Source organism: Fusarium mangiferae (assembly GCF_900044065.1).
Source record: "Fusarium mangiferae strain MRC7560 genome assembly, contig: FMAN_scaffold010, whole genome shotgun sequence".
NCBI lineage: Eukaryota > Fungi > Ascomycota > Sordariomycetes > Hypocreales > Nectriaceae > Fusarium > Fusarium mangiferae.
In genome coordinates this window covers 483593-508946 of record NW_024573930.1, presented here as the reverse complement: position 1 = coordinate 508946, position 25354 = coordinate 483593, and the positions used below count along the sequence as shown (strand labels likewise).

General features: G+C 49.4%; 9 protein-coding genes across 9 annotated transcripts; 3 read left to right on the top strand and 6 right to left on the bottom strand.

Moving 5' to 3' along the window:
• Positions 1-109: 109 nt before the first annotated feature.
• FMAN_02266 (uncharacterized protein) lies at positions 110-457 on the bottom strand (the record flags this gene model as incomplete). Its single annotated transcript, XM_041835600.1, has 1 exon — positions 110-457. The coding sequence occupies one exon, from the start codon at positions 455-457 to the stop codon at positions 110-112; it is 348 nt and encodes a 115-aa protein (XP_041685748.1).
• Positions 458-804: 347 nt separating this feature from the next.
• Positions 805-2004, bottom strand: FMAN_02265 (uncharacterized protein; the record flags this gene model as incomplete). Its single annotated transcript, XM_041835599.1, has 2 exons — positions 805-1877; positions 1935-2004. The coding sequence occupies 2 exons, from the start codon at positions 2002-2004 to the stop codon at positions 805-807; spliced, it is 1143 nt and encodes a 380-aa protein (XP_041685747.1).
• A 750-nt stretch (positions 2005-2754) lies between these two features.
• On the bottom strand, positions 2755-5700 carry FMAN_02264 (uncharacterized protein; the record flags this gene model as incomplete). The annotated part of the gene is made up of 3 exons (XM_041835598.1): positions 2755-2801; positions 2865-5569; positions 5678-5700. 3 exons carry the CDS (start codon positions 5698-5700, stop codon positions 2755-2757), a joined length of 2775 nt encoding a protein of 924 aa, XP_041685746.1.
• A 4009-nt stretch (positions 5701-9709) lies between these two features.
• On the bottom strand, positions 9710-11349 carry FMAN_02263 (putative WD40-repeat protein (notchless protein); the record flags this gene model as incomplete). Its single annotated transcript, XM_041835597.1, has 3 exons — positions 9710-9962; positions 10010-11079; positions 11125-11349. 3 exons carry the CDS (start codon positions 11347-11349, stop codon positions 9710-9712), a joined length of 1548 nt encoding a protein of 515 aa, XP_041685745.1.
• Positions 11350-11992: 643 nt separating this feature from the next.
• On the bottom strand, positions 11993-13300 carry FMAN_02262 (uncharacterized protein; the record flags this gene model as incomplete). The annotated part of the gene is made up of 1 exon (XM_041835595.1): positions 11993-13300. The coding sequence occupies one exon, from the start codon at positions 13298-13300 to the stop codon at positions 11993-11995; it is 1308 nt and encodes a 435-aa protein (XP_041685744.1).
• A 1291-nt stretch (positions 13301-14591) lies between these two features.
• Positions 14592-15961, top strand: FMAN_02261 (uncharacterized protein; the record flags this gene model as incomplete). Its single annotated transcript, XM_041835594.1, has 2 exons — positions 14592-15092; positions 15143-15961. 2 exons carry the CDS (start codon positions 14592-14594, stop codon positions 15959-15961), a joined length of 1320 nt encoding a protein of 439 aa, XP_041685743.1.
• Positions 15962-17557: 1596 nt separating this feature from the next.
• FMAN_02260 (uncharacterized protein) lies at positions 17558-18564 on the top strand (the record flags this gene model as incomplete). The annotated part of the gene is made up of 4 exons (XM_041835593.1): positions 17558-17896; positions 17947-18119; positions 18168-18400; positions 18452-18564. 4 exons carry the CDS (start codon positions 17558-17560, stop codon positions 18562-18564), a joined length of 858 nt encoding a protein of 285 aa, XP_041685742.1.
• Positions 18565-18659: 95 nt separating this feature from the next.
• FMAN_02259 (uncharacterized protein) lies at positions 18660-22109 on the bottom strand (the record flags this gene model as incomplete). The annotated part of the gene is made up of 6 exons (XM_041835592.1): positions 18660-18900; positions 18946-19179; positions 19233-19706; positions 19756-21181; positions 21223-21871; positions 21927-22109. The coding sequence occupies 6 exons, from the start codon at positions 22107-22109 to the stop codon at positions 18660-18662; spliced, it is 3207 nt and encodes a 1068-aa protein (XP_041685741.1).
• Positions 22110-23056: 947 nt separating this feature from the next.
• FMAN_02258 (uncharacterized protein) lies at positions 23057-25243 on the top strand (the record flags this gene model as incomplete). Its single annotated transcript, XM_041835591.1, has 5 exons — positions 23057-23122; positions 23183-23568; positions 23624-24048; positions 24105-24204; positions 24253-25243. 5 exons carry the CDS (start codon positions 23057-23059, stop codon positions 25241-25243), a joined length of 1968 nt encoding a protein of 655 aa, XP_041685740.1.
• Positions 25244-25354: the final 111 nt, after the last annotated feature.

The following is a 25354-nucleotide window of genomic DNA, read 5'->3' as shown; positions in this document are numbered from 1 at the left end:
GTCAATATCATCCTCCCTCAACAAATCTCATCCCAAATCCATCCTCCGTGCCCTCCTCCGTGATCTCCGTATGTTCCGTCGCCGGCCCTCCTCCGTGTGGGGCCGTCCCTTACTTCGCCTCCTCCTTCACCTCCGCCCTAGGAGCCTGCCAACTACAGCTCGGGGGCGCACACGTCTCAGCACACTTGACGCACGCCAGCTCGCTCTTCCTGAAGCTCCCCTTGATGATCCTCTTGTCGTCAAAGGCATATCTCGGACAGTGCATCGTGGGGCCCGCGTTCCGCCCGAACAGCCGTCGCTGGTAGTCGCACGCCGAGCCCAGGTCGTCCACCGCGTAGAACATGTCGATGTAGTGGAAGGCCTCGCCGCCGATGATGGCGCGGCCGCGGGTCATTTGCGGGCACTCGGGGCCTTTGGCGCAGCAGCATACCATGCGTTGGAAGGAGTATGTGCACATTCTGAGGAGTGGGAGCTGGTGTTTTTGGTGGAGAGAGATTAAAGGGGGGTTGGATCGTTCAACAGTACAGTTTTGGTATTTTTATTCAGGTTTTGGGATGGGATGGATGGCTGCTTGTATATATGAGAATTGCCGGGCCCGTTACACCTCGTCCGGCTCCGCAAACCCCAAAGGGTGGTCTGTTTGTCCAACTCCCGTTGTACCATGCGGCGAGCCGTAACCAGCGACGGGGGTCGCGGGACAAAGTGCAAACACGGTCCTTGGGAACTCGAGATAGACGAGACGGGTCAGTATCGCGAGTGCGACTAACACGGTAACCATTGCTTCTCTCTCTGCTATCTCTCTCTCTAATCCATCTGATCAACAGTCGTGGCATCGCCGTTCCGTCCCCCAGGCGCACCAGCAATCTCCTTATCCTTCTCACCAACAGGATATCTCCACCCAAATGAATCCTCCGCTCTGCCAAGCTGAATGTCCTTCAGGTGCGTGAGCAGCTTCTCAAACAGCGGCCCAGGCTCTTCCCTCCCATCCTCGATATACGTGACAACATCCTCCCCTCCCCCAACACGTCGCGTAATACTCCTAATCGGCACCAGCGCCGCCGCAGTGCCCGCTGCAAAAACCTCTGTAAACTCCTTGAGCTCCTCATACTTGATCGCCCTCTTCTCCACGGCCCAGCCGTAGCTGCGCGCCAGCTCCTGGATGCTATCGCTCGTGACACTCTCGATAACGCACTTGGAGTCCGGCACCGCGAGGGTGACCTGTCCCCCGTTGTCCTTGACGCCGATGAAGCCACTCGTGCTGAACTCGTCAATCTCTTCGTGGCGCACACTGTCCAGGTGCAGCGTGATACCGTAGCCCTCGTCACGCGCCTTGTCGCTCCATCGCAGCACAGGAGCGTAGTTGCCACCAACCTTTGCATTGCCCGTGCCATTCGGCGCCGCGCGATCAAAGTCCTCGAGAATAAGCGCTTTGACTGGATGAGCGCCGTGGTAGACACCCGTAGGAATGACAAACACCGCAAAGATATACTCATCCGGCGGCGAGAGACCGAGCTGAGCGCTTGAACCATACAACTGCGGGCGGATATACAGCGCAGCCCCAGTGTCGTGAGGAGGAACGTATTCAGCGTTCAAAGCGACAGCAGCGCGCACGGCGTCGAGGAACAGCTCTTCGGGGACGTGGGGCATTGACACGACTTCCGCAGAGTGCTGAAGACGCTTAGCGTTTCGGTTGGGTCGGAAGATGGTGATTGCTTCGTCATTGGGAGTTCGGAAGGCCTTGAGACCTTCGTAGGCTTGTTGGCCGTAGTTGAGAGCTGGCGCCATGCCGTGGATGCGCATGAAGGGATCGGCGACGAAGTGAAGAGGAGTCCATTTTCCTGTGCTTCGACTGTAGGTAGATTCAATGTGTCCATTGACTGCAATTGTCAATATATAAACTGGCTTCAATGTAGTCAATTGGGCAGGGAGCTAACCTTCGCGGACCTTGAAGCCCACGTTGGACCAGTCAATGGTGTTAACAGGCGGAGGAGGAAACGCAGTCATGATTGCGATACACAGAAGCTACTTCAACAGTCAACGTACGTCCAATTCAGCCTCTTTTATAACCTGGGCTCAAGCCCACTTACGTTTATTTATAAGCTCTCAGTAAGTCGTAGTAAGAACCAGAAGATGCTTTCACATCGACACTAAATTCCTCTGACTCCCAATAAGAATTATCTGGGCCGATGTCGCAAGGCGCGGGGTGCCTCTGCGGCAGTTTATTTTTGGCTGTTTTCAGGGCGCATAATTCGCTGCTGAGCTGCTGGAATTCACCGGTGTGATGTCATTTCATACGTGGGCGGGAAACGGAAAACGGTTGGAACGGGAATTAACGTTTGTTGAGAGTCAAAGGCATTGGGTGTCGGAAACGGCGGGAGGCGTAGTAGCAATTGGGATGGATGAGGTTATATCCTTCTATTCATTTTCTATATCGTGGCCTGTATGACAGCAGACTCGCCTCCATCTGTTGAGATGACCCATGTAAAAAGAAATACGAATGAGAGTAGAGTGTGTAAGAAACCATTTACTCGCGAGAGTCCCTAATAATGAAACCATTCCTCATTGTAGCCCATGCCCATCATAACGACTCTAACGAAACAACTATAAAAATGCAAATCATATGGAACTACTCTTTTGGTGTCGTCGAGTTGCTGGACGTGACGATCGTTTTAATTCCCCTGCGCCCGCTGACCCAACGCCAACGGCACAAAGACAAATGCAATAACACGCAATAATTCCACAATAAACCTGTAGTCAGGACGAGCTGAGAGAAGCGAGACGCTGGAGACAAGAGAGGACGCCTGCAGAAAGTAAGTTAGTATAAGGTACTGCTCAACACGGATCTGTCGGGAACGGAGACGTACCACTGACACCCTGCGTAAGGGTGGCTGTTGCTTCGGTGTTGCGGTTACCAAGACTGACTGTAACAACATTCTGTACTGATCCGTCTTCCTGGAGTCTGTTTGCCCACTTAAAGACCTTCTCATCCTCTCGTCCATCACCGATGACCATCAAAAAGTCAACGGGCGTCTTGTGCTCCTGCGTAGAGCTCATCTCCGTCTTCAGAGTCTCAAACACCTTCCTGGCAGCGGTTCGCTTGGTCCAATCTATGGGCTCAACGGCGATACACCCGTCTAGGGCAATAGCATGGACGCGCTGAGACTCGCAGGCATCATTGACGTGACTGGCGCAATCTGAAGCCTGTCGTGAAGCGGACTCATAGTCCTCCGCACTCTTGTAGTGGAAGATCAGACTGCAGCGACGCTCCTCGATCTCAGCACCGGGGGTACGCTCGAGGTAGTATGTCATGATAGGCCGGACTGACTCCTTCCAATCCTTGACGTGGTCGAGATCAGCCATCTCAGTCCACTTTTCGTTGCCGTGGACCTTGAGAAAGCATCCATTCTCAGCAATCAGGCCCAGATTGGGAACTCGGCGGAAGACTCTATCGAGCTCCTCAGGTCGTCGGCCAGACATGACGTAGACTGTGTTGCGCTCGTCAAGAAGTAGGTCATTCAATACATCAAGAGTTCGTTGGGGGCTGATGGGAATGATCTGGTTGACAGGGCCCCAAGCTACCAGGGTACCCTCATAGTCAATGATAAATAGTCGACGATTCGCGTTCTGGTATTTGTTGGAAAGGGCGGGAATCGATAACCGAGGAACAGATGTCTGATCGCGCTTGTGTTGCTCCTCATACACGATATCCAGGCGGCCAAGGAACTCGGTGAACCAATGAGAGCCGGTGTGGCTGTTGACACGTTTGTATAGATTTTCCCATCGTCTATCCTTCTCTTCCTCGCCCATTTCCAAAGCCTGCTTGATAGCATCGGCGCATTGTCGGTAATCCCAAGGGTTCACAGCAAGTTCATTCTTGGCGAAGAGGGAAGAAGTTCCCGTGAATTCGGAGAGGATCAGAGAACCGTGCTTCTTCTCTGGCAATAGCTTTCCATCTTGGCAGAAAAGATATTCGTGGGAGGTCAAGTTCATACCCTCACGTTGACTGGTAATCATGAGCGCATCGGCAATGGTCAAGAGAGCAAGGTACTGAGCGTAGTCAATGTCTTGCTTCAGGTATACAACTGGCTGATACGCCAGGTTAGCCCACGATGAGTTGACTCTGGTCACAATGTCGCTAACGGTGGCCTCGAGATCACTCTTTTCGTTGGATGAAAGGGCGACTTGGATGAGAACGGCGTTCTCGCGCCACTCAGGGTTCTTGTTGAGGAAGAGTTCGTAGGAAAGAAGCTTCTGACGAACACCACGGACGTGGTCAAGCTTGTCACGAGCAACAATGAGCTTCTTGCCCTTGTATCGCTCCTGCAGGACCTGCAGCCACTTTGCAACATCTGGGGCGTCAAGATGCTCACGAAGACTGACAGGATCGATACCAATGGCAAGATGAATGACATCAATAAATCGATCTTCAAGCTGAAGACCATCCGGTGTAGCCTCGGCACTCAAGATGCGACTGCAAGTCTGGAGGAAATGACGTCCATACTCGTGAATTTGGAAGCCAACGAGATTGGCGCCCAGCATACCCTCTAGAAGCTCTTTTCTGACAGCCAAGCATCGGAACACCTCAGATGAAGGGAAAGCGACGTGTAAGAAGAAGCCAATCTTGGCCTCAGGGAGCTTCTTGCGGACCATTCCAGGAACGAGAAGCAGATGATAATCATGAATCCAGATGACGTCACCTCGCTTCCAGTTCTTAACAATCTGGTCGGCAAAGGCCTGGTTAACGTTGACGTAGTATTTCCACGAATGGTCTTCGTAGGCCTTGCTCTTGGGGTTGTCGGGGATCTGGTAATGGAAAACAGGCCACAAGATGTGCTTGCAGAAATGAGCATAATGGCCATCAAAGTCCTTGTCGGAGCAAAAGACAGTCAGCATGTTGTGTTCATTCGCTAGAACAGCCTCAATGTCCTCTTTCTGCTGTGTGCCTTCGAGGGCATCAGTGGGCATACCGAGAGTGCCCACCCAGGTAATATCGTCAATCTTGCCATCACGAGCAGCGGCATCAGCAGCATTGCGAAGACCACCATTGCCCTGGTCGGCATTGACAACCATCCAGCCGGCTGATGCAAAGACTCGATCGTGGCTGTCGCTCCTAACTAGAAGTCTCGGTTGAAGAACTCCCTGACGACCAAGTTCACGGGCCTTTTGCATTGTTCGATTGTTTTCGGAGAGGGAAGCGGAGGGAGGAGGAGAGCTGGCGCGAGACTTGGGCTGGTTGGCGCGGCTGCCCCAGGTCTTTGCATGCTCAATGCTGGAGCTGGCGCCATGAGGAAATTGTATTCTGAATCCATCTTCGTTCGCGAACAAGTTGGAATCAGTCTCTTCGGTCGGTGTATGAGGAGGTGTTATATCCTCTTTCTGAAACAGACTCGGTTGGCGAGCTAGAGGCGCAGGTCGACCACCGGTTGGAGCAGCGGGTTTGGGGTTGAGAGGAAGAGTAGCAGCTTTTGTAGGCTTGGGATCTGAGGATCCGGACAATGAAGCTCGAGTGGGATCGGCGCCGTGGGGAGGTGTGCCGGGGAGGGTGAAGTGAATTGTCTTGGGGAGGAAGCTATCGTCATGTTAGTCTCGTCATTTTTCGCTAAAGTTTGGTGGGCTTTTAATGATGGAGGGGCTAGAGCGGGGAAGCAGCGAAAAAACATCGAGGGAGGCAACATACAGAGAACACACAAAGACCGTCATTTTGGCTGATGTTTTGTGTGAGAATCGCTCAAGAAGCTTATTTGTTGGTGTAGAGTTCTTGTCTTCGCGGTTCGAGTTTTGTTGGATGTGAAAGGTTAACGAGAATCAAAGGTTGATCGAGTTGCTATTGAATTCTCTCGTACGGCGACTTCATGTGGATGTAGAACTGGAGATACGAGTGGCAGAGGAGTCGAGTTTTGTTGAGGGATGTAGCTTGTCGCAGGCAAAACGCCTCTTTGTCGCAGATGCGCTCAGGTGTAAGATCGAGCCGAAAGTGGCGAATAGCACCGCAAATAGTTGAATGCGCACGGCAGAAAGATGGGAATTCTGCAAGGTAGATAGTTGAAACCAAAAAGATCAAATGTAATTTGAACGAGAAAATGTCCGATTTGGCCGCTGTTGCTCCGTGTCGTGAGATTCGTCAGGTGGTTATACTTGTTGCACGGTTGATCAAGCTTGGATAGCTCCGAGATCGTTGCTCAAACAGCTCCTTTTTTTTCTGTCGCCGGGGGCTGATCGGCAATTAATAGAAGAATTTTATTTGAGAGGTATTTTCCAATCAAGGATCAACCTATAAAGTAGCCCTGTCAGTTTCGAAATGGTCTGGACTTGGAGTGCGGTTGTCTGGATGAATTGGATGAATGGGTGTATAGAAAGACAGGGAATGTGAGGAAATGCAGCCAGTAAAGTAGAGCGCTCACTCTGACGTAATGATTGCTCTACAACCTTTGGGCTGCTGGAATGGGTGTTGACAAGGGCAGTGTTTTAAGCCTCAAGCGAGAACCGTTGGTACCTGATAAATAAAAAGAAAATCGTCTGCTCAAGTGGAGAATTATAGCATGAGCACCATGTGAACAGAAGAAGCGGATAATTCTGGACTGTGACGAAGGGCCGATTCAAAGTGTGCTATGATAGAATACTGCAGTTGACAGAAACAAGAAGGGAGACTTAAAAGAGGCGGTTCAACAAAAAAGAGGAAACATTCAACGCACAGAAAGGAGTCAACCGTGACGTAGTTTGCGAGAAAAGCAATCGGGATCAGTTGTTGAGGATCTCGAGACAGGAGAGTTTGGTCCGTGATCCACGAAGAAAACCAAGCTCAGGTCAGGTTTAAAAGCTGATAGCTTGGAACAAGGTGGAATATTCACGTCCAATTGAGGAGAGGGGTGTGGTGTAAGACAGCCAAACCAAGAGGGGCATCAATCAGTATAAAAACCTGGTCTTTTCTTTTGTTATATGCATCTTAGCTAGCAACCCAATCTGAAGCTTTTCCTCTCTGAGCTTTAAATACTTTTCTTGTGATGAGGCAGAAAAATAACGCCAGTAACGAAACAAGTCAAGATAAATCGGAGCGTGGACCGATGCACAAAAGAAAAAAGACAGCGTGTGTGGAGTTTTTTTCAGGCCCCACGATAGCCTGTCATTGTTTTGTTTAGGCGGAGCTTTACAGAGCGGGTAGGCTAAACGCGGGTCTAGAGGTAGAAAAAACAAGGATGATGTATGGATGATGAGACAGAGTCAAGAGCAAGCAAGGTCCGGTAATGTTTCTGTTTGGCTGATCTGATATGATAGAGAGTCGAAAGTGACATGATATTTCGGCATTTGGCTAAGAAACCTCATGCATAAGGTGAGACTATGCAAATAAAAACGCTGATTGACTGTGCCTGGATGCGTTGATTCAATGGGGAAGGAGATGTACATGGGAATGCTCAGGTGTCATTGGCCTACGAATGGAGAAAATGCCTCCGGGTGATGTTTGGTGGTGGTGATGCTGCGTTGGTGGGAGGCTGTTAACCAATCTCTCGGGCCTGTAGGTTACCTGTTGGTGTACAGTTACCCCAATGGCTGGGAACGTTAGGCGGCCTCTCAAATCGACACGCCCTCTTGTATTTCGTCGATCATGCACTTCACATGCCTGATGAAATGGTAGCTTGTTTGGCAACTGTCTTGTACTCAGGTATTTGTATTTAAGTGGAAGACTATTTATTACAGTATGATCATAACTAGGACTCAGAGAGAACAATATAGAACATGGCTGCTATAAGATTATTCTATAAATGCTTCGTAGCCGGATCATGAATGACACTGTCTAAACTCTCATCTATGCACCATGCTCTACGTAACGCCGGCTATTCTTGACATGATATCCATGGTAACCATCAGCGTCTGAACTACGCCTGAAACAACCACCACCATCTCACCAACCACGCCAAGCCCAGAATATCTCTTCATCTGCCTCACTCAGTCACTCATGCACTTCACTCAAAACATCATCTTACACCCTTGTCCAACAACTGGCTGCACCGGCCCGTCTCTGCCATACCACGCCGTCCTACACGGGCCGTTTCTACTTCCCGTCTTCGCATCAGATTGACTGAATTTGCCGCGTTATATTCAGAGTCTTGAGATTAAAAACCGCATGGACCATGCGATTGGAGAGATGCATGCGGTTGGTGGCGTGCATTTGAGATGGGATGCGTGTGCACCTTGCAGGTTATGGCTTGTTTTCATCGGACAGGTTCCATCTTATACCAAGCCCGGGTCTTCCGCCCTTCAATAACGAGTCTCAACTCAAGGCTTGTACTCCGTAGGTACTAACAAACAGTAAACTTTCTCTCCAAAGATCGTCAGGGGACCCTTTCCTATTCTCGATATTGCTTCTCAACTTGGCTGCACCCCACAGCTTCTCCGTGGTGGAGCACCATAATTCCTGTGCCTCCCAAATTCTTAGTCCAACCCGAGACTGTGCCTCGGGGCAATGGACAAGAATAATCCAGTTCAGATATTGGGGTAATAACGGCTCGCGTCACATGAAGATTACTATGTACCTATGATCGTTGTCTACAGTGCATGCAACATGCACGCATCTTCTCCAACTTTCCAAGCACCGGCTTCCCGTAACATCACACAATGCGGCAGCAGGGATATTCGGCTTCCACCTGAGCCCACAGCCGGCCGGAGTACCGGGGGTCCGCAACGGGACCGGACAACTGCGTTTTTTTATTCTGCGTGTTAGCGCTTGCAACACCCTCCTTCATGAGTACAGTACACTACCCTCATATCACCTGAGTGAGCAATATACTTAGCTACTGCTGTTAGCCATTTTCTGATCTCCCCGCATCTCTTTGGGCTGCTCGCTGCCCGATGCTTTCCGGGGTCATATCATCCACTCACGATCAGCGGGGAAACCTCGTGGTGTCGATGGCAGGCTGTAGGTTTGCAAGGAGCTTAACTTGAGAAAAAAGGAAACATCATCACTTGGATATGTATGCAACGCCGGTCCGGGTCCGATATGATCCGACAGGGAGGGTTGGGCATCCAAGCCTGATTCGAAGACATGCAGTATGAGGCTTTCTACGTGATCGAGATGAGATGATAGAGCCAACTTCAAAGATAATTCTAGATATTTCGCTTCCAAGTTTAGCTACGGACTTTGCTTCGGGAATTCGGGATAAAGTACATTTAGCTTGGGCATGGGTCGCTTTACCCCACAGAACCAACACCACTTTCTAGACAGTTCCAACATATCGCGAGCTTCACTTCAACCCCTCTCTTCATTACCAGCTCATCTAGTCTTCATACGTGTCTCCAACAGAACTATAGTAGCATCAGGTGAAAAGAGGCCCATCTGCACACAAGCGGACCTATCAACTCGACCGTCTTGAAAAGCCGCAACTCAATCGAGGGTGTTCAGTCACCGGTGGGACTGCATCTTGGATCACAATCTAGAAGCTCTCTCCAACTCCCGTGCATGCATGATCTGTTACGAGGCCCTGCCTGACAAAAGAAACGATACTCACAGACTGTGCGGTAGTGCGTGAGATTCGGAAGTCCCCCGTGTTGAGCGCCGCGTACGCACCTCAAGATCTCATTCTAAAGATAAGCCCAAGCACGTTTTTCTACGCCTCACCTATCATCCAGTGGAACATGCACGGCACAGCAAACTTGTGAATCACTCACTTCGGGGGTATCTTGACTTGTAACAGTAACAAACACCATTTTCGGGATTCTAATTCCGCCACAGCCGAACGGCCTTGTCTTTACCACCGCTGCCAACCCTCTTTCCATCCGGCGCCCAATCCACCGCGTACACTTCGTCCTGGTGGCCGGGCAGATCCACGGCGAGTTTGTGAGAGGCCATTGACCACACCTTGAGTGTTGTGTCCTTTGATGCTGTGACGAGGAGACGTGAGTCTGCTGAGAAGGCGCATTGGTAGACGGGAGCTACGTGGCCGCGGAGGGTGTTGATGAATTTGCCGTCCCTGTGATCGTTAGTATATCGAATGTGAATGAAAATTGGGTGGCTTACCTTGCACTCCAGATCTTGGTGTGGTTATCCCAGCCTGCACTGGCAATGAGAGATCCATCAGGGGAGAAAGTGACATGATTCACTTGCTTCTGATGGCCCAACATACGCGCGACGGGCTTTGTGCTCTGCGCCGGATCCCAGAGATACATAGTGAAATCATCACTAGCAGTAACCACCCGCTCAGCGATTCTCCCCTGAAACTTGGCAGCCTTCTCAAATCTCTCCTTCGCCTTGCTTCTCTTTCCCTCCTCGGTATCAGGAACAGGCGTGTGGTCGTAGAATCCAGTCCGCAGAACAAAATCCGTTGAGAGCGCAAGATGGTTCACCCAGTGGACGTGAGACGACAAGGTGTGCACAAGAGTTCCCTTCTCAGCATTCCATACTCGCACCGTCTTATCGTGACTGGCGCTGTATACGAGACCCTCGCCTCCCCAGCGCACACAGCTTACACTGCTCTTGTGGCCAGATAGGACATGCTCGGTCTTTCCTGTGTTGACAACCCATATCCGGACTGTTGCATCTTTGCTTGCACTCGCTAACCGAGGTGTACCGTCTCTCCAGAGATGATAAGGCTCCCAGCAGATATTGGTCACCCACTTTGAATGACCCGTCCAGGGGTTTCCAACGGCTTTTCCAGTTTCGGGGTCCCAGAGTCGAACAGACTTATCCATACTTCCTGTAGCGAGACGTGCACCATCGGGGGACCAAGCAACTGCCAACACCCATCCACCATGACCGGAGAGTGTGTACTTGGGTGTTCCGGTATCAGTATCCCATATCCGCGCTGTCTTATCTCCAGAACCTGTCGCTAGTCGATTACTGTTCTTGGGGCTGAATTGAGCTGCGAGAATTGCTTCGCCATGGCCGGGGATCTTATGGGACATGCGCGTTACAGGCTGGACCTTGAAGACAGCCTGTGGCTCGGCGCTAAGTGTGACAGTCGTTTCGAAGGGATTCTCGATGCCATGGTTGCGGAGAAGCTGGAGGAGGTCGGTAGGGTATTGGTCCACGATGATATCGGTATCTGGGATGTGAATTCGGAATCGATATGGGAGAAATTCCTCTTTTTCCTGGGCAAGTCAGCAAAGCTCAGAAACACACATCATGCGACAAACCCTAGCAAGTAACGTATTCAAAAGAAGCGACAGGTTCTTTTCTGAAGCATCCGCAAGAGGAACCTCAATCACATCTGCCATTTGCTTTCCATCTCCATCCAAGAACCTCGCCTTGAACGAGCCAGCAGGCCCAGAAGCAAGCGCTGTAACATCCTGCTGAATCTGAGAGCGCTCAAGCTCTTCTCTCTTCTGCCGTTTCGACGGTGGGGGTACAATCGTCGCCATTTTGGTTTATCTAGTATCTTGATGCTTCACAAAGGCTGGATATTTTCAAAAGCGGGATGGTGGGGCAGATTTTTGGCAAAATCTTTAGAAATTTTGGCGGTGAGGAGCTGCAGTGCCTAAGGCAGGTGACAAAAAAGGTTTGATATGAGGATAGGTGGCTGCTTTATTGAGTTAATTTTGGCATCCAGCACTATAAAAAGTCGATGATTCCTCATTCTAGGGGCCCAGGCCCGTTCTTCCTAAATCCCCAAGGTGCTAACAATTTTGGCACGCGCCCCACATAAATCCGTTAACGACGGGAGGAAGAAAACTCAGGACCGTAATCCTAAATGACAAAAGACTCAGGTAAAGTTACATAAATTTAGGATATCTTTACTAAGTTCAGGATGTATTTACCAAGTTCAGGATATATTTTACTGAGTTTATTTTGACACCCGACATTAAAGCCCAGTGTTTTCTTCCTCGATGGATGCTAACAATTTTGGCACGAGTTCCCACATAACTAAATCCGTTAACGACATGCTACCATGCCAGTCCAGTCTATCTATAAAAAGTTCCCGTCAACCAAAAACAAAACTACAGAAATGATCAGTCTACGATGCTGGTCGTTTTACAAAGCCTCCCAAACGCCGTATTCCCCTTGCTATTGAGCTTGTTGTCCGCCTTGAGACCGCCCACGCATCCTCTTATTCGGAGCCACGTAATGCTGAAATTGCGGCATGTCCATCGTTGGCACCGCGATTGGGGCCTGAGGGTTCGGTGGGAGATACAGCTGTGATTGCATCATGGCTTGGGCCTGCGCTTGAGCCTGTGCCTGTGCCTGTGCCTGTGCCTGTGCCTGCGCCTGTGCTTGGGCTTGTTGTACTTGGGCCTGAGTGGTTTGTTGAGGGAGTTGCTGTTGCTGAAGGTGTTGATGCATTTGCTGCTGCTGCTGTTGTTGTTGCTGCTGCTCCACTACTTGCTGACGACGCTGTCTAGCCCGCTGCTTCTGCACGGAGGATTGCCTCTTGGACTCCTCGATTTGTCGATGGCGCTTGTCTTGAGCTTCTTGCCTCTTTTGTCGTTGCAGGTCCTCATTCTGAACAGCATAGATGGCTGCAACGCGGAGCTGGAGATGCGATAGCTGCGCAACACGATCCGGATGCGACATCTTGCGGTACTCGCTCTTGAACTGATGGAAAGTCTCGCCGGTCAGACGAAGAACTGCGTTGGAGACACCCGCGACCTGGATTGCAGCTTGTGTCTCCTGATCGGGTTGTGGCCCTTCGTCTTGCCAAGGCGTGAGGAGCGGCGTCGCATCCGGATCCAAACTATGCTCACCTTCCAGGTCGTCCATCATATTCGTCTCTTCCTCGCTCGCAGCTTCGGGCGTCGGTGGTTCGGGTGTGCCGGGCTCGTGGTTATGCTGATCGCACGTAATTGTCAGTACCCATCCCCCCATAGTCTTCCGATGGACCGCCTTTGCTTTCCAGGGACAGTCGGTCTTCTTTGTCGTGGTCTTATGTTTTGTCGCCATGCATCGATACGGCCTCCCGCCGCGATCGCAGACAAGATCGCATCGTACTATGTCGTTCCCCGGGACGTCTGCACCACCCACTTTGCCTCGATGGGATCTAGCCTTGACGATCTTGTATCCTTCCTTTTCCATGCCATCGCTGAGTTGCTTGAAAAGTTCCTCATAGCTGCTGTAGATGCCCGAATGGGGCACTTGGACGGTCTCGAGAATGCCAAACATGTCGCCGTCACGGTCGCCGGAGTCAAGAACGCGATCAACGCGTTTGGAGGTCAACGATGTGTGGATTTGGTGGTTGACCGGTGTCAGGCGTGGCCACGCGTAAGGCAGCGGGGACGTTGAGGAATTTCCCTGTCCGTGCGGATAATTCTCGGCTGTTTTGGGAACCACTGGCACTGACAGCTGGTGTAACATTTGCTGACGACGCCTTGGATACATGATAATTTGCGTACATCGAGGAAAGAAAACTCAAGACCTTGGATGGTGTTTTCTTGCTCCCCAAGGGTGATTGACCTCTTTTCCTGCATTTTTGTTAATGTTGGGCATGGAAACGAAACGTCCGACTACCAAGTTGGGAAATCCCTCGTTACTGAACTGACCTTTATTTTCTCGAACCTTGGTTGAGCCGTGGCAACGTGCACTGTAGATTCAGGGTCCAGGCATTACCCAAAGCATTCAGGTTTCAAAAGTTCACATGTTTGAGACATGGCCTTACTTTTATATCTTGCTTTGTTTTTCTTTTTTTCTTTTTGCCTTCTTGCAACCTGGCCTCGAGAAAAACTATATTGCCTCGAAACAAGTTGAAGGTTTTGATTCAGTGGCTCAGAGTTTTTTGTTTAGGGAGAATAGAGTTGTGGGAAGTTTATAGAAGAGGGGGCCAATGCCATCCCATACTCTTACTCACGATGTTTTTACTGCCGTCATTTGGCCTATCAGTATGTGGTATGTATTTGACCGAAAGACTTTAATCCAAATATTATGTACAGTAACTTCGGGCTGCCTCCAGCACGTCAACTAACCAACAATGGTGTATCTGTCCCGACGTCGGGGAAGAAAACTCGGGACCTTGGTCCTAAGGGATAAAAAGACCTAGGTGGCTTAGCATAAGCTTAGTATAAATTAATCCTGAGTGTAGCATACCTTTTCTAAGTTATTTCGACACTAAATATCAAGGTCTGATGTTTTCTTGCTCCCGGAGGCCGGGTCAGCTCGTTCCAGCTCGTTCGGCAATCAGCTTCCAGGAACCGTGGGCCCGAGTGTCATTGATCGCCAGCGAATCTTCTATTTATCATGATGTTCTCTATCCAGCCCCATCAACTGATACGATTCTATCCAATGACAGCAGATCAATTCTCTGATACGGATAACCGTGATAAAGTGAGTGGGCCGAAACACCAATTCGGGTCTGGATAATACTTATCCGGTCTGCCCCGGATTCCAAACACCCATTACCCCAGATTTCCCTGACGTTCATGACATTAGCTCGCATCTATCATCACTAGCTTCTATACCACTTGATAACAAGATATGATCAGCTCATCCACGAGCGGGGGAAGTGGTCGGGTAACAGTTAACCAGCTTGACATTATCAGGTGCAGGGTATGTTGATAAGAGGCTGGTATGGAGGAATTGTTATATAAACAGACAAGAGTCTCTACATCCAAAGACCAATCTTCTCGTGATACATACTAAATATTCCCTTAATTACATCTCTAAATACTCATACAAAATGGTTGACTTCAAACTTTCTCCTGCTCAGCAAGAAGCCCGACGCCATGCTCAGGCCTTCGCCAACACAATCCTCACCAAAGCTGCAGTAGAGTACAACGCCCAGAAAGACCAGTTCTCTCGCTTTCAGGCTACCAGACCCTTCTACAGGGAAGCTGTTCGCCATGGTCTGATCAAAGCTCAAGTTCCCATTCCTCTTGGTGGAACTATGGAGGGTCTTGTTCACGAGAGCATCATCCTTGAAGAGCTCTTTGCAGTGGAACCTGCTACTTCACTCACCATTGTCGCTACTGCGCTTGGTCTGATGCCTTTGATTCTTAGTGATTCAACTGCCCTGCAGGAGAAGTTCTTGAAGCCCTTCATCTCTGGCGAGGGTGAGCCTCTGGCCAGTTTGATGCACTCTGAGCCTGGTGGAACGGCGAATTGGCTGCAGAAGGGAGGCCCAGGTCTTCAGACCACAGCTAGAAAGGTTGGAGATGAATGGGTAATTAACGGTGAAAAGGTTTGCACTTCATCCCCAAACACTCAAGTATATACTAACGTCTGTTTCAGCTCTGGCCCTCTAACAGTGGTGGCTGGGACTATAAAGGGGCTGATCTTGCGTGCGTCGTTGTCAGAATCTCAGACGATCCATCCAAGCCTCAAGATCCCAACGTAGACCCGGCAACTCAGATTGCTGTCCTCTTGGTAACTCGAGAGACTATCGCCAATAACAAGGAGGAAGCCTACCAGGTCCTGGGCGAACCTGAACTTGCCGGCCAAATCACCGCATCTGGTCCCCACACTCGCTTCACCGAGTTCCGTGTTCCTCACGAGAATCTTCTTTGCACCCCTGGTCTCAAGGCACAAGGACTGATCGAGCAAGCCTTTGCCATGTCAGCTGCTCTCGTTGGCGCCATGGCGATAGGAACTGCCCGCGCAGCCTTCGAAGAAGCTCTCGCCTTCGCCAAGTCCGATACTCGCGGTGGCTCCAAGCCCATCATCGAGCATCAGAGTGTAGCTGACAAGCTTATCGACTGCAAGATTCGCCTTGAGACCAGCCGTTTGCTTGTGTGGAAGGCGGTTACCACTCTCGAGGATGAGGCTCTTGAATGGAAGGTCAAGCTTGAGATGGCTATGCAAACAAAGATCTACACCACTGATGTTGCGGTCGAGTGTGTCATTGATGCTATGAAGGCAGTTGGTATGAAGGCCTATGCAAAGGACATGTCTTTCCCGAGGTTGTTGAATGATGTTATGTGTTATCCGTTGTTTGATGGAGGAAATGTTGGTCTGAGACGACGACAGATGCAGCGTGTTATGGCTTTGGAGGACTATGAGCCTTGGGCAGCGACTTATGGACCCTCCAAGATTGATAAGTCACGTCTATGAGGTAGATAGCATTGTTGCGTCTTCGGTTTCGGGAAACTTTCTCACTTTGAACGAATAAAGCCAGTCACCCCAAAACCCTCTACCGAGGCATAATCCTTTACATGCCCTGCGATACAGCATTGGATGTCCCCGGTCTATGTGATGGTCTTGATCCTTGCATATAAGGCTATATACAAATGACGGAAAAGAACAATAGCAAGATTCGTCCATTGGACTGCGAGGTTTAACTCACCTGAGCAATATGGGCTTGTGATCACGAATGAACCGCCGTAGCAGTAGATACGGATGATCTGTATAATGAATGCTAGCATAAAAGATAATACTGTCCTTGATGTGGTGCCATGTAAGCCGTATTGAACTCACTACAATATCAGTTGAGGTACCATAGAGAATAATCTGATAAAAAGACGTCAGAGGTGGCCAGGCAACTGGGGATCAAGGGTCAAAAGGAGACGCGAGGCAGTACTTGGCCTATTGAACAACGTTATGTAGTGTAATCCCCTATCCCCCAATAGCATCTCAACGAATGCCTGGGGGTGGTGACGTGGTGAGCGGCCACAAAGGTATAAATACACGACCTGTTGCTAAAGGTCTCAGTCTTCTAACTTGAATCACTTCACAACATTATTCCCCTGGCTCCCCATAAAGATCCGCCTGAAGATCCCCTGTCACGGTTCCCAACTTCTGACACTCAGAGCACAACGCAAACTCACCAGCGTCGGTCACCGGTTTCCATGGAATAGAATGCAGCTAATTGTTAGACAGGATGGATTCTCAGCTCGAACAGCCGTGGAAGAGCTGGTATTCGCCAAACAAGAAGTATGCGAGGCCTTCTCACTTCGTTGTGCCCATCATGGCTGCTGGCAATGTGATGATCCCGCCGAAGGAGTCAGGAGGACAAAGTAACCTGGGGCAGCCAAAGGGGGGTAACAATGGGGTCGAGAAAGGTAATTGAGAGACTTGGTCTACATGGACGTGCAAAGTGCGTGGTTGTACAAATGTAACCACTTCATGTAGTCCTCGATAGGAGTGTCGTCTTATAATGCGTTCAGATACGTTGCACGTAACCAGATTAGCTAAGTAGTTACACAATTACATAGTGAGCTAGTTAGAAATTCCGAGGACATTGAAACTACAGCCGGCCAAGATCCTAAATCCGAAGTATGATAAGCACTGCATGGCTCATGTAGGTGGGTGTACAACCTGTATTTGGTGTTTCACACGAAGTGATAGCCAGGTTTGAGTTGCATAAGCAGTAAAAGTGCAATCATCACTTGCTCTCCATCCATAACCTGACCCCGCTCCTTGCAAATCCTCGTAAGCATTGGCGAGAGCGTGGATGCTCAGCTGCATGCGACCCTGCTGAGCAACCTGCTTTCTACAGAATTGGACCCGAGTGCATGCACCCAAAGAGCTGTTTGAATAGAAGTACGAATGATCTGATGTGTGGTACCTCACCTGGTGGAAGACGTTGCACCTTTGACTGTCTCTTTGTCGCTCCAGAGGATCGTACTCTCCTCACGATACAATCTCCACGGAATCGCCCAGTGAGTTTTGGAGTCAGTATCAGATCTACTGTTGCTTTGACCTACCACGATGGATTTAGACATTCAGCTTCCATATTTGAAGAGAGACGATCTGTATCGTCACCAAAAGCCCTACACCACGGACTTCGCCATCGACCATATACCAGACTCAGTGGCGAGTAACCATCGTTTCGATTATCAGAATGTACATGTCGTGGACGCACAGGATTCGCCAGGAAAGTTTGACCTAGAGCGACACGGCTTCTGTTTTGTTAAAGCTGAAACAGCTATCTCTATAGAATCAGCAAATGATACGGAGTACGTACGGGATATTTACTTTCCACAAGTAGAGAAAGCTTTGCACATGGCTTTGCCAGGATATGAGCGGATTGATTACTTGGACCATCTGGTAGGCTATGGCCCTCAGGTTACTCGAGAACAACCAGGCTAATTTTCTAGGTCCGCATTCGAGACGAGGCCTTCCCAGACAAGGTTGGTGAGCCGACAACGTATGCTCAGCCAGCCTGCTTGCCACACTCAGACTTTAGTAAACATGGCGGATTTCTTGCGATGAAGGAGTTCTTCCCCGGACAGGAACCATTCTTCGAGAACAGGGATTTTGATTTGATCAAGTGAGTATCCTTTTCTTTAGATATTGCGGTATAATTGACATATCCTAGTGTATGGCGAGTCTTGCGAGGGCCAAACAATGACTGGCCGCTGGCCGTTTGCGACTACCAAAGTGTTGACTTGGAAGTGGACACCATAAAATGTGATGTACTCCACGAGTCATGTGTCGGAGAGAACGTGGTTCTGTTCAGGAACCAGAAGCATAAATGGTTTTATCTCAGTTCCCAAGGCGTTGACGACATCATTGTCTTTCGAAACACGTCTTCCAAAGAACAGCGGTCGGGTATGTGCTCTGCCATCAAGTTTTTCTGGAACAGGCTGACACCCAGAGAAGTTTGCTTTCACGCAGCATTTGACACTGGCCTTGAGGCTACCGACCCTCGACATAGCATTGAGCTTCGAGTCGTGGCATTCCGCCCCGGCGGTGAACCATATGAACAGAAATAAGTCTCAAGTAGTTAGAAGAAACATGAAACAGATGATATTGAAATTGCACAAAAGATCCCACAACAGAGATCAAGTACATATAAAACTCACAGAATTCATCTGCTCCAGAACTGAACTATGGCGTCAAAGTCCTCTTCGCCCGTTGCAGGCTGCCAATTCTCTGACCCAATAATCTCCTTCCTCATCCTCTCTGCCTCGCGAATTTCTACCGTGCCCCTCTGTCGGTCACCCATGTCTTGGTAGATACAGCCCCTTTTGTACCTCGTGCGGGCAATCTCATTCTTGAGATGCTCGGGATTTATCAAATAAATGCCTAATGCCTTCTCAAGCATTGATCTTTCGGTTTATTAGCAGTGTCATAAACCATTACCATGTACTTACAATGCTGCAGCATAGTTGCCCCAAAGATGCAAATGCCAGCCGACTTTGTGGTAAGTATCTGCCGTTCGGTGGTGTCTTGGTCCAATCGTCTGGATGTACAGCTTGAGAGACTGCAAATGAGTCTCCATGGCCTCTTTGTACTTGGCCTCCGACTCCTTCTTTCTGCCTTTCTCTGTCAGTGATCGAGCTTGGCTGATTTCGACATTGCCCAAAGCTAGAAGTGCATATCCTGTCCTTCATAGAGTGAGTTGCTCTGAATCTTCTAAGCTTAGTCATCTGAACTGTACCTGAAATTGGTTGCGTCCTCTTTGTCCTTGACAAGGGGTCGGAGCCTCTTTTCAGCATCATTCAACCGTCCCTGCAACCACAAACAAATGGCGAGGTTTGTCGTGTATACCGTGCGATCTCCAGGAAGGTCTCCCCATGCTTTCAAGGCTCTATGATAGTAGTCTTCAGCTTCCTTGTATCTGTTCAAGCCATGTAACCCATTCCCGAGGCGAGCTAGGCCGAAAACCTCCCAAATACTCGGTCTCTGAAGCTCTCCGCATTCAAACGCGAGTTTGAGATAGTCCCATTCTCTACGAAAACTATCATGGGCTTGCTGGAACATATTTGATTCGGTGTGAAGCGAACCAATGCCACCGTAAATATCGGCTAGAATGCGATAACCGCCACCTTTGCCGAGGTGGCGGAGGCAGTACTGTTCTGCTGGCAAGAGAAGGTCATTAATTAAGCCAAGGAGCCCCCTTTCGTAACAATACCTTCACATATGATTAGCATGACCCAAAATATAGTTTTCTACTTATTTACCATCCTGCCTCGTATAGAATCTTGGCAAAATCCCAAGTTACGGTTTCGTGCGGAATGAGTGGGTTACCCTCTTCATATGAGGCGATGTAATGTGCACAAAGAGATTGAACATGTGGCAGAAGAGCTTGTTGTGCATCCCATAAGGAGGGGTCGTAGATGGCGGATCGAGGTGGAACTGGCCAGCAGTTTTTGACGATGGTGAGCGCATTATTAAAACTCTCCCGGCGTTGATCAAGATCCATACGCAGATGACATGATGCTTGCACCAGTCTGTGCATCCGGAGTTCCTTGTGCTTTTCGCTCTGACTCACAAGGGAGCTCCGCAAGAGTTGGCTTTTCAGCTTGTTTCTTTTATACGCGTTACCCATGAAGCTTAGTGCCGGATCATCGACTTTCTCCACCCCTTCTGCCAAGTGGCGGAGTTGAATTCTGTCTGGATCCATATATGACAGAGTCTTTATCAGGCTTTGTGGTCCAGGTTGCAGACGGTCAAAGTTCATATTCCAGACAGTTCGAAGTGAGTAGCGATAGGATGCCCCATTAGACTGATCGACCAGTCTGACCTCTTCGCAATCCTGAATCAATTCCCGGTTGTTATAGGCCTCGAAGAACTCCGAAAAAGAACAGGCATCAGAAAGTATCAGATTGGCGGCGTGCATAATTGCCAATGGTAAACAGTCGACTCTCTTGACGATATGAAGAGCAGCATGAAGCTCTTCCTTTCCTTCTTTGTCATCTAATTTGCTGCTGTCGAAGCACGACATTATAGTCAAGAGATTGACAGCACTTTCGGCATCTAGAACTGTGAGCTCTATGCCACCCATCTGCGCAATAAGACGAAAGTCGCGGGTGGTAACTAGCACAGACCCTTGTTGACCAACAGGAAGATACTCTTTGAGCAATTCTTCCTTGTCGTCGCCATCTGCATTGTCGAAAACCAAGAGCCAATTGACGTCTGTGAGCCCATTAGAGTATGCTATAGCAAGTAGATCAAAACTCTTACCGAGTGCAGTCAGGCATTCCTTCACAAGCTGTTTCGCAGACTCTGGACTCATCTTCTCGTCATTGGCGATTCCGAGCTCTTGAGCAAAGGTAAGATAGCTCTCTGCCAGTTTCGCCTTGCCGTCGGCATGGGCCCAGAGGATTACCTGGTAGGCTTCACGGTAGCGAAATGTGTACTCGATGGCGATTTGTGTTTTGCCCATACCACCGAGACCTGCCAAGGCAAATGTCTTCCGCGATTTCATCGTGTCATTTGTTGTTGTAAGGGCTTGATGAATTTCATGAAGGATATCATCCCTACCAATAAATCTGGGATTTTCTTCATATGGTGTAGTGACAAAACATGGAATCACAGCCTTGGGGGTGACCTGACTTTTGGTGTCAAGACCTAACAGCGACTTGTCGATGTGCATATCTTTGATACCTATCAGGACTTTGCCATTACGTTCATGATAGAACACAAACCTGAAAGAATACTCAACTGGGAAACATTCGAGGGAGGATCCTGGAAGACTTGCCAGGGCTCCGATAGATTCGATGGTTCTTCAGAACAGGTAAAGGCCGGTCGAGTAGAGGCTGGACACACGGCATCAACCAATCCCTCGATTGTAGTCATCAAAATATCGAAGAACTGCTGGTCACTTCTAGGGGGGAAGGTAATTATTTGTTCATGATTCGCGTCGACCCCAAGAACTTGTTCGTTGTCCCAGCCCAACGAGGATACGTGCTTTGGGCACAACTTGAAGTCTAAGGTTAGCTTTGAGGGCCAGAGACTAGACTTCAATGAAGAGAAACTAACACATTCAGACTTCCTGACAACGGAAAATCGACCGACTTGATACATGGTGGGTTTGAGTTCGAAGAAACCGCGAACCCGAAAGGGTGCATCCAGCGTGCGAAATCGTTCCATGACCTCTTTGATAGCATGCCAGTCACCGGACCTTCTCAAAGGCTCAGCCTTCTTCATGGCTCCAAGTTCGACGGCTGAACATTTGATACATAGCTCTTCAACGTTCGGATGGTTCTCGTTGTGAAGGCAGCCGAGAAAGACGATACCGCCAGTGTTTTCCAGGATATGGCGGAACTGATGTTGCTCTTTGGCGATGATCAAGGCCTAGGCGAATAAAAATTAGACAATTCGCATAGTGACTGGAAAAATACCTAATAACCTTTTTGAGGATGAAGGCGCCGAAGCTGTGGCAAACGAAGACAATGGGACGATGCTCGACTCCTTCGCGTCGCATTGTGAGTCCCATGACCAGAGCTATCGCCTGCTCCAGCAACATCTGCCAAGAAGATATTGCTTCCGTATCGTGATCTCCCAGAGTGGTAAAACCGTAGTCGAATGTCATGATCCTCGTACGGGGAATTTGGTGACTCAGGACTTGGCGAAGCCATTGGTTGTGTTCCCTGGGCTTGTATTGTGGTGATAGAGTAGGTAGAGCTGGAATTGAAACAATGCTGCGGCAGATCGTTGATCAGTGCTCTTCGTGACTGCGTGTGTGGTCACCTACTCTAATTCAGGCTGCTGAACTCCATCATATACAATCGGCAGGAGAGTCATGGTTTACATGGACCACAGTGGAAGGAGCTTAGATCGATTTTGGCAGGTGTTCACAGTGGTTTCTGTTCCTTCCCCTGCCTCTGATTAGAGGAGCGCCTTTTCTTATAGTGTCCAGTATAACCGCCTCATACAGCGACCATAGAACTATTAATCGACCGGTCACCACATTGCAATTGCTACCAGACGGACGGGCGCATGGCGACTACCCTATCCAGCACGGCTTCCAGAGGTTACACAAAGCTTACATGCGTCCAGGTACTGCACTTTCAATAGGTAGGGAGGTAAAGGTAGGTGGGCCCTAAAGCTTACCCCTCTTTCAGGTAGCACAGAGCAAGCAGGCTGCCTTCCATGCCTTGAGTGAGGCAATGATTTTTACTACCTACCCCATCACTTAACTCAGGACCTCTATCATAGTGACAAAAGGTGTTCGGGTAAGTTTCATGCAGAATCAGCGGTTCTATAGACTAATCGATTCTGATACTCTTAGATTTGTTGCTTTCCAGGGCAGGCTGCGCTTCAAACCAGCAAGTTGAATCAAAACCACTGGCCCAAGCCAAATCATCTATCCATTTGCTCTCTCAGCCAACGAGATAACGCAAACGCGGTCGGCTGCGTATCACCGTGCAACAGATCCTTATACCTTGTATATAAAGATACACCGGTCCCGTGCCAGTTGCCCAAACTTCAACACAAAAGTTGCCCTTGCCAAACGGACGGGTCACTACCCATTACCTTATGGCACACTTCAGGCTAACGCCGGTCGTAGACGGCATCCATTACCTAGTCCATCCTCAATGTCTCGTATGTCGAACACAAAAAGCCAAATTGTGATGCGACCTACTGACTCTCCATCCATGATAGCTCCAGATCGTCGAGCCAACCGGCTCTGAACCGATTCCAGTTGTTCTTCTCCCGATTGGCGACTCTATAACCTCGGTCGATGATGCGTTGCAGCTCATCGGTCGTTTTGTCGATGTTGACGATGTCTATTCTCCATCATTCTCTCGCACTGCTGTTATCCGACTCGGTACTGAGAATGGGGTTATGGGAGTGTTTGAGAAGTTTGAGGCATCTGGCCACTTCTCCACCATCTATCGTGCATCCCCAAGCTCCTCACAGGGCTATCTTCCACCAGGTCCATACTTCCTCTGTGATGATGGAATTCATCAAGCGTATCGCTTGTACGAGGATACTCTTGATAGTTTCATTTTTGGAGTGATCCCGGAAGACGTCTTGCACCCCAAAAAGTACGAGAATCTTTGAATGTCTCCCTTTCCCACCAATGGATGCTGACCTTTTCAGATATACTGCTCTAAATTTGCTCAGCTCAAGTGGACTGTGGAAGAACATTGCTGTTCCAAGTAGACTTTATGCTTGTCGAACCTCAAAGACGCCCCTTGCTGGCGCGCGCATGGGTATTAAGGACATTTTCCGTCTTCAGGGTACCCAGACGACTATGATGAGCCGACCGTGGATTGAGCTTTATGGTCCGGACGTACAGAGCGCAGACTATACTTCTAAACTCATCAAACTGGGAGCAGTCATCGTAGGAAAAACTAAGATGACTTCATTTGCATCCCCCGAAGAGCCGACAGACCAGTGGGTTGACTTCCATTGCCCAACCAACCCCCGGGGAGATGGCTACCAGAGCCCATCAAGCAGCTCCACGGGAGCTGCAACTTCTCTGGCGGGTTACGAGTGGCTGGACTTTTCTATTGCGGGAGACTGTATGAACGTGCCTATATTTTTATTCTCTGATTTTCGCTAATTATCAACAATGAAGCTGCTGGTAGTGTCAGGGCACCCGCGCCTTGCAACGGATTATTCTCCCTTCGACCTAGCTTCGGCTCTACATCGATGAGTGGAATACCGGTTAACTCACCGTATGAATGCCCTGTATTTCTACTGGCATCGGACTAATAGAAGTGTAGCGCTTTTGATACTGTCGGCCAGTTTGGTCGCAGCTTAGATGATCTTCACTTCATTGTATCACACACATTTGAGAACATCCACCTGAGTTTGTCTGGCTTTCCGTCCAAGATACTCTATCCATCGGAGTTCTATCCCTTGGCTGACAAAGAGCAGCAGGCTCTGACGGATGAGTTTGTGAAAGTACTTGAAGACTTTCTGGATGTCAAGAAAACACCTTTCAGCTTTGTTGAGGAATGGGAAAAGAATCCCCCTCGGGATGCAGGAGGCTTGCCATTGCTGAAGTACACTGAAAAGAGCGCCTTCTGGTCATTATGTTACGACTACTATCATGGATTCGACAAGTTCCGTGATGGATACAAGGCTAGGTTTGGCAGGAATCCGTTTGTTAGCTCAGTCGTACAATTCCGGTGGGACGTCGGAAAAGGCGTCACTTCTCAGGAGTACGATCTATACCTGAACCAACTCGAGACATTCAGAGAATGGTTCAGTGAGAACGTCATGGGCCCTGATTCGAGAACGCTTTCCGACGCCATCCTCATCATGCCCTACGGGGAACCTCATCCAGAGTACCGCGATGAGGCAAACCCACCTGCTGGGACCTTTCCTACGATCGCGGAAAAGTTCATCTCGCCTATCCTGCATGCACCTCAACTCGTACTACCATTTGCTCAGTTGCCATACCTGTCAAAAGTAAGCGGGAGACGCGAAATGCGACCAATCGCTAGCACTATGATAGGAGCCAAAGGGAGTGATCTCATGCTCATCAAGCTTGCCGCTGCGGCGTTTGAAAAGGCTAAATGGCCTACAAACATCCAGACTGGCCGCTACATGTACGCGATTGCCCAAAATGCGAGGAATGTAAATTCAACGCCTATCGACAGATCCCCGACGTTTGAGACGAGACAAACTCTCTGGGGGATAATCGGAGCGTCTGGCGATAGTGTTGACTACTTGGGTAAAGCCAACGCTTCAGTTTGCAACGTCATTTAATATATAACCAAATTGAAGTCAAGGGGAAGGGGGGAGGCCGAATTAGAAGCTATAGCCAAAGAAAGCCAGCCTAGCGCGGCCGCTATCCTTATACCCTTTTTGTTCTTTCTT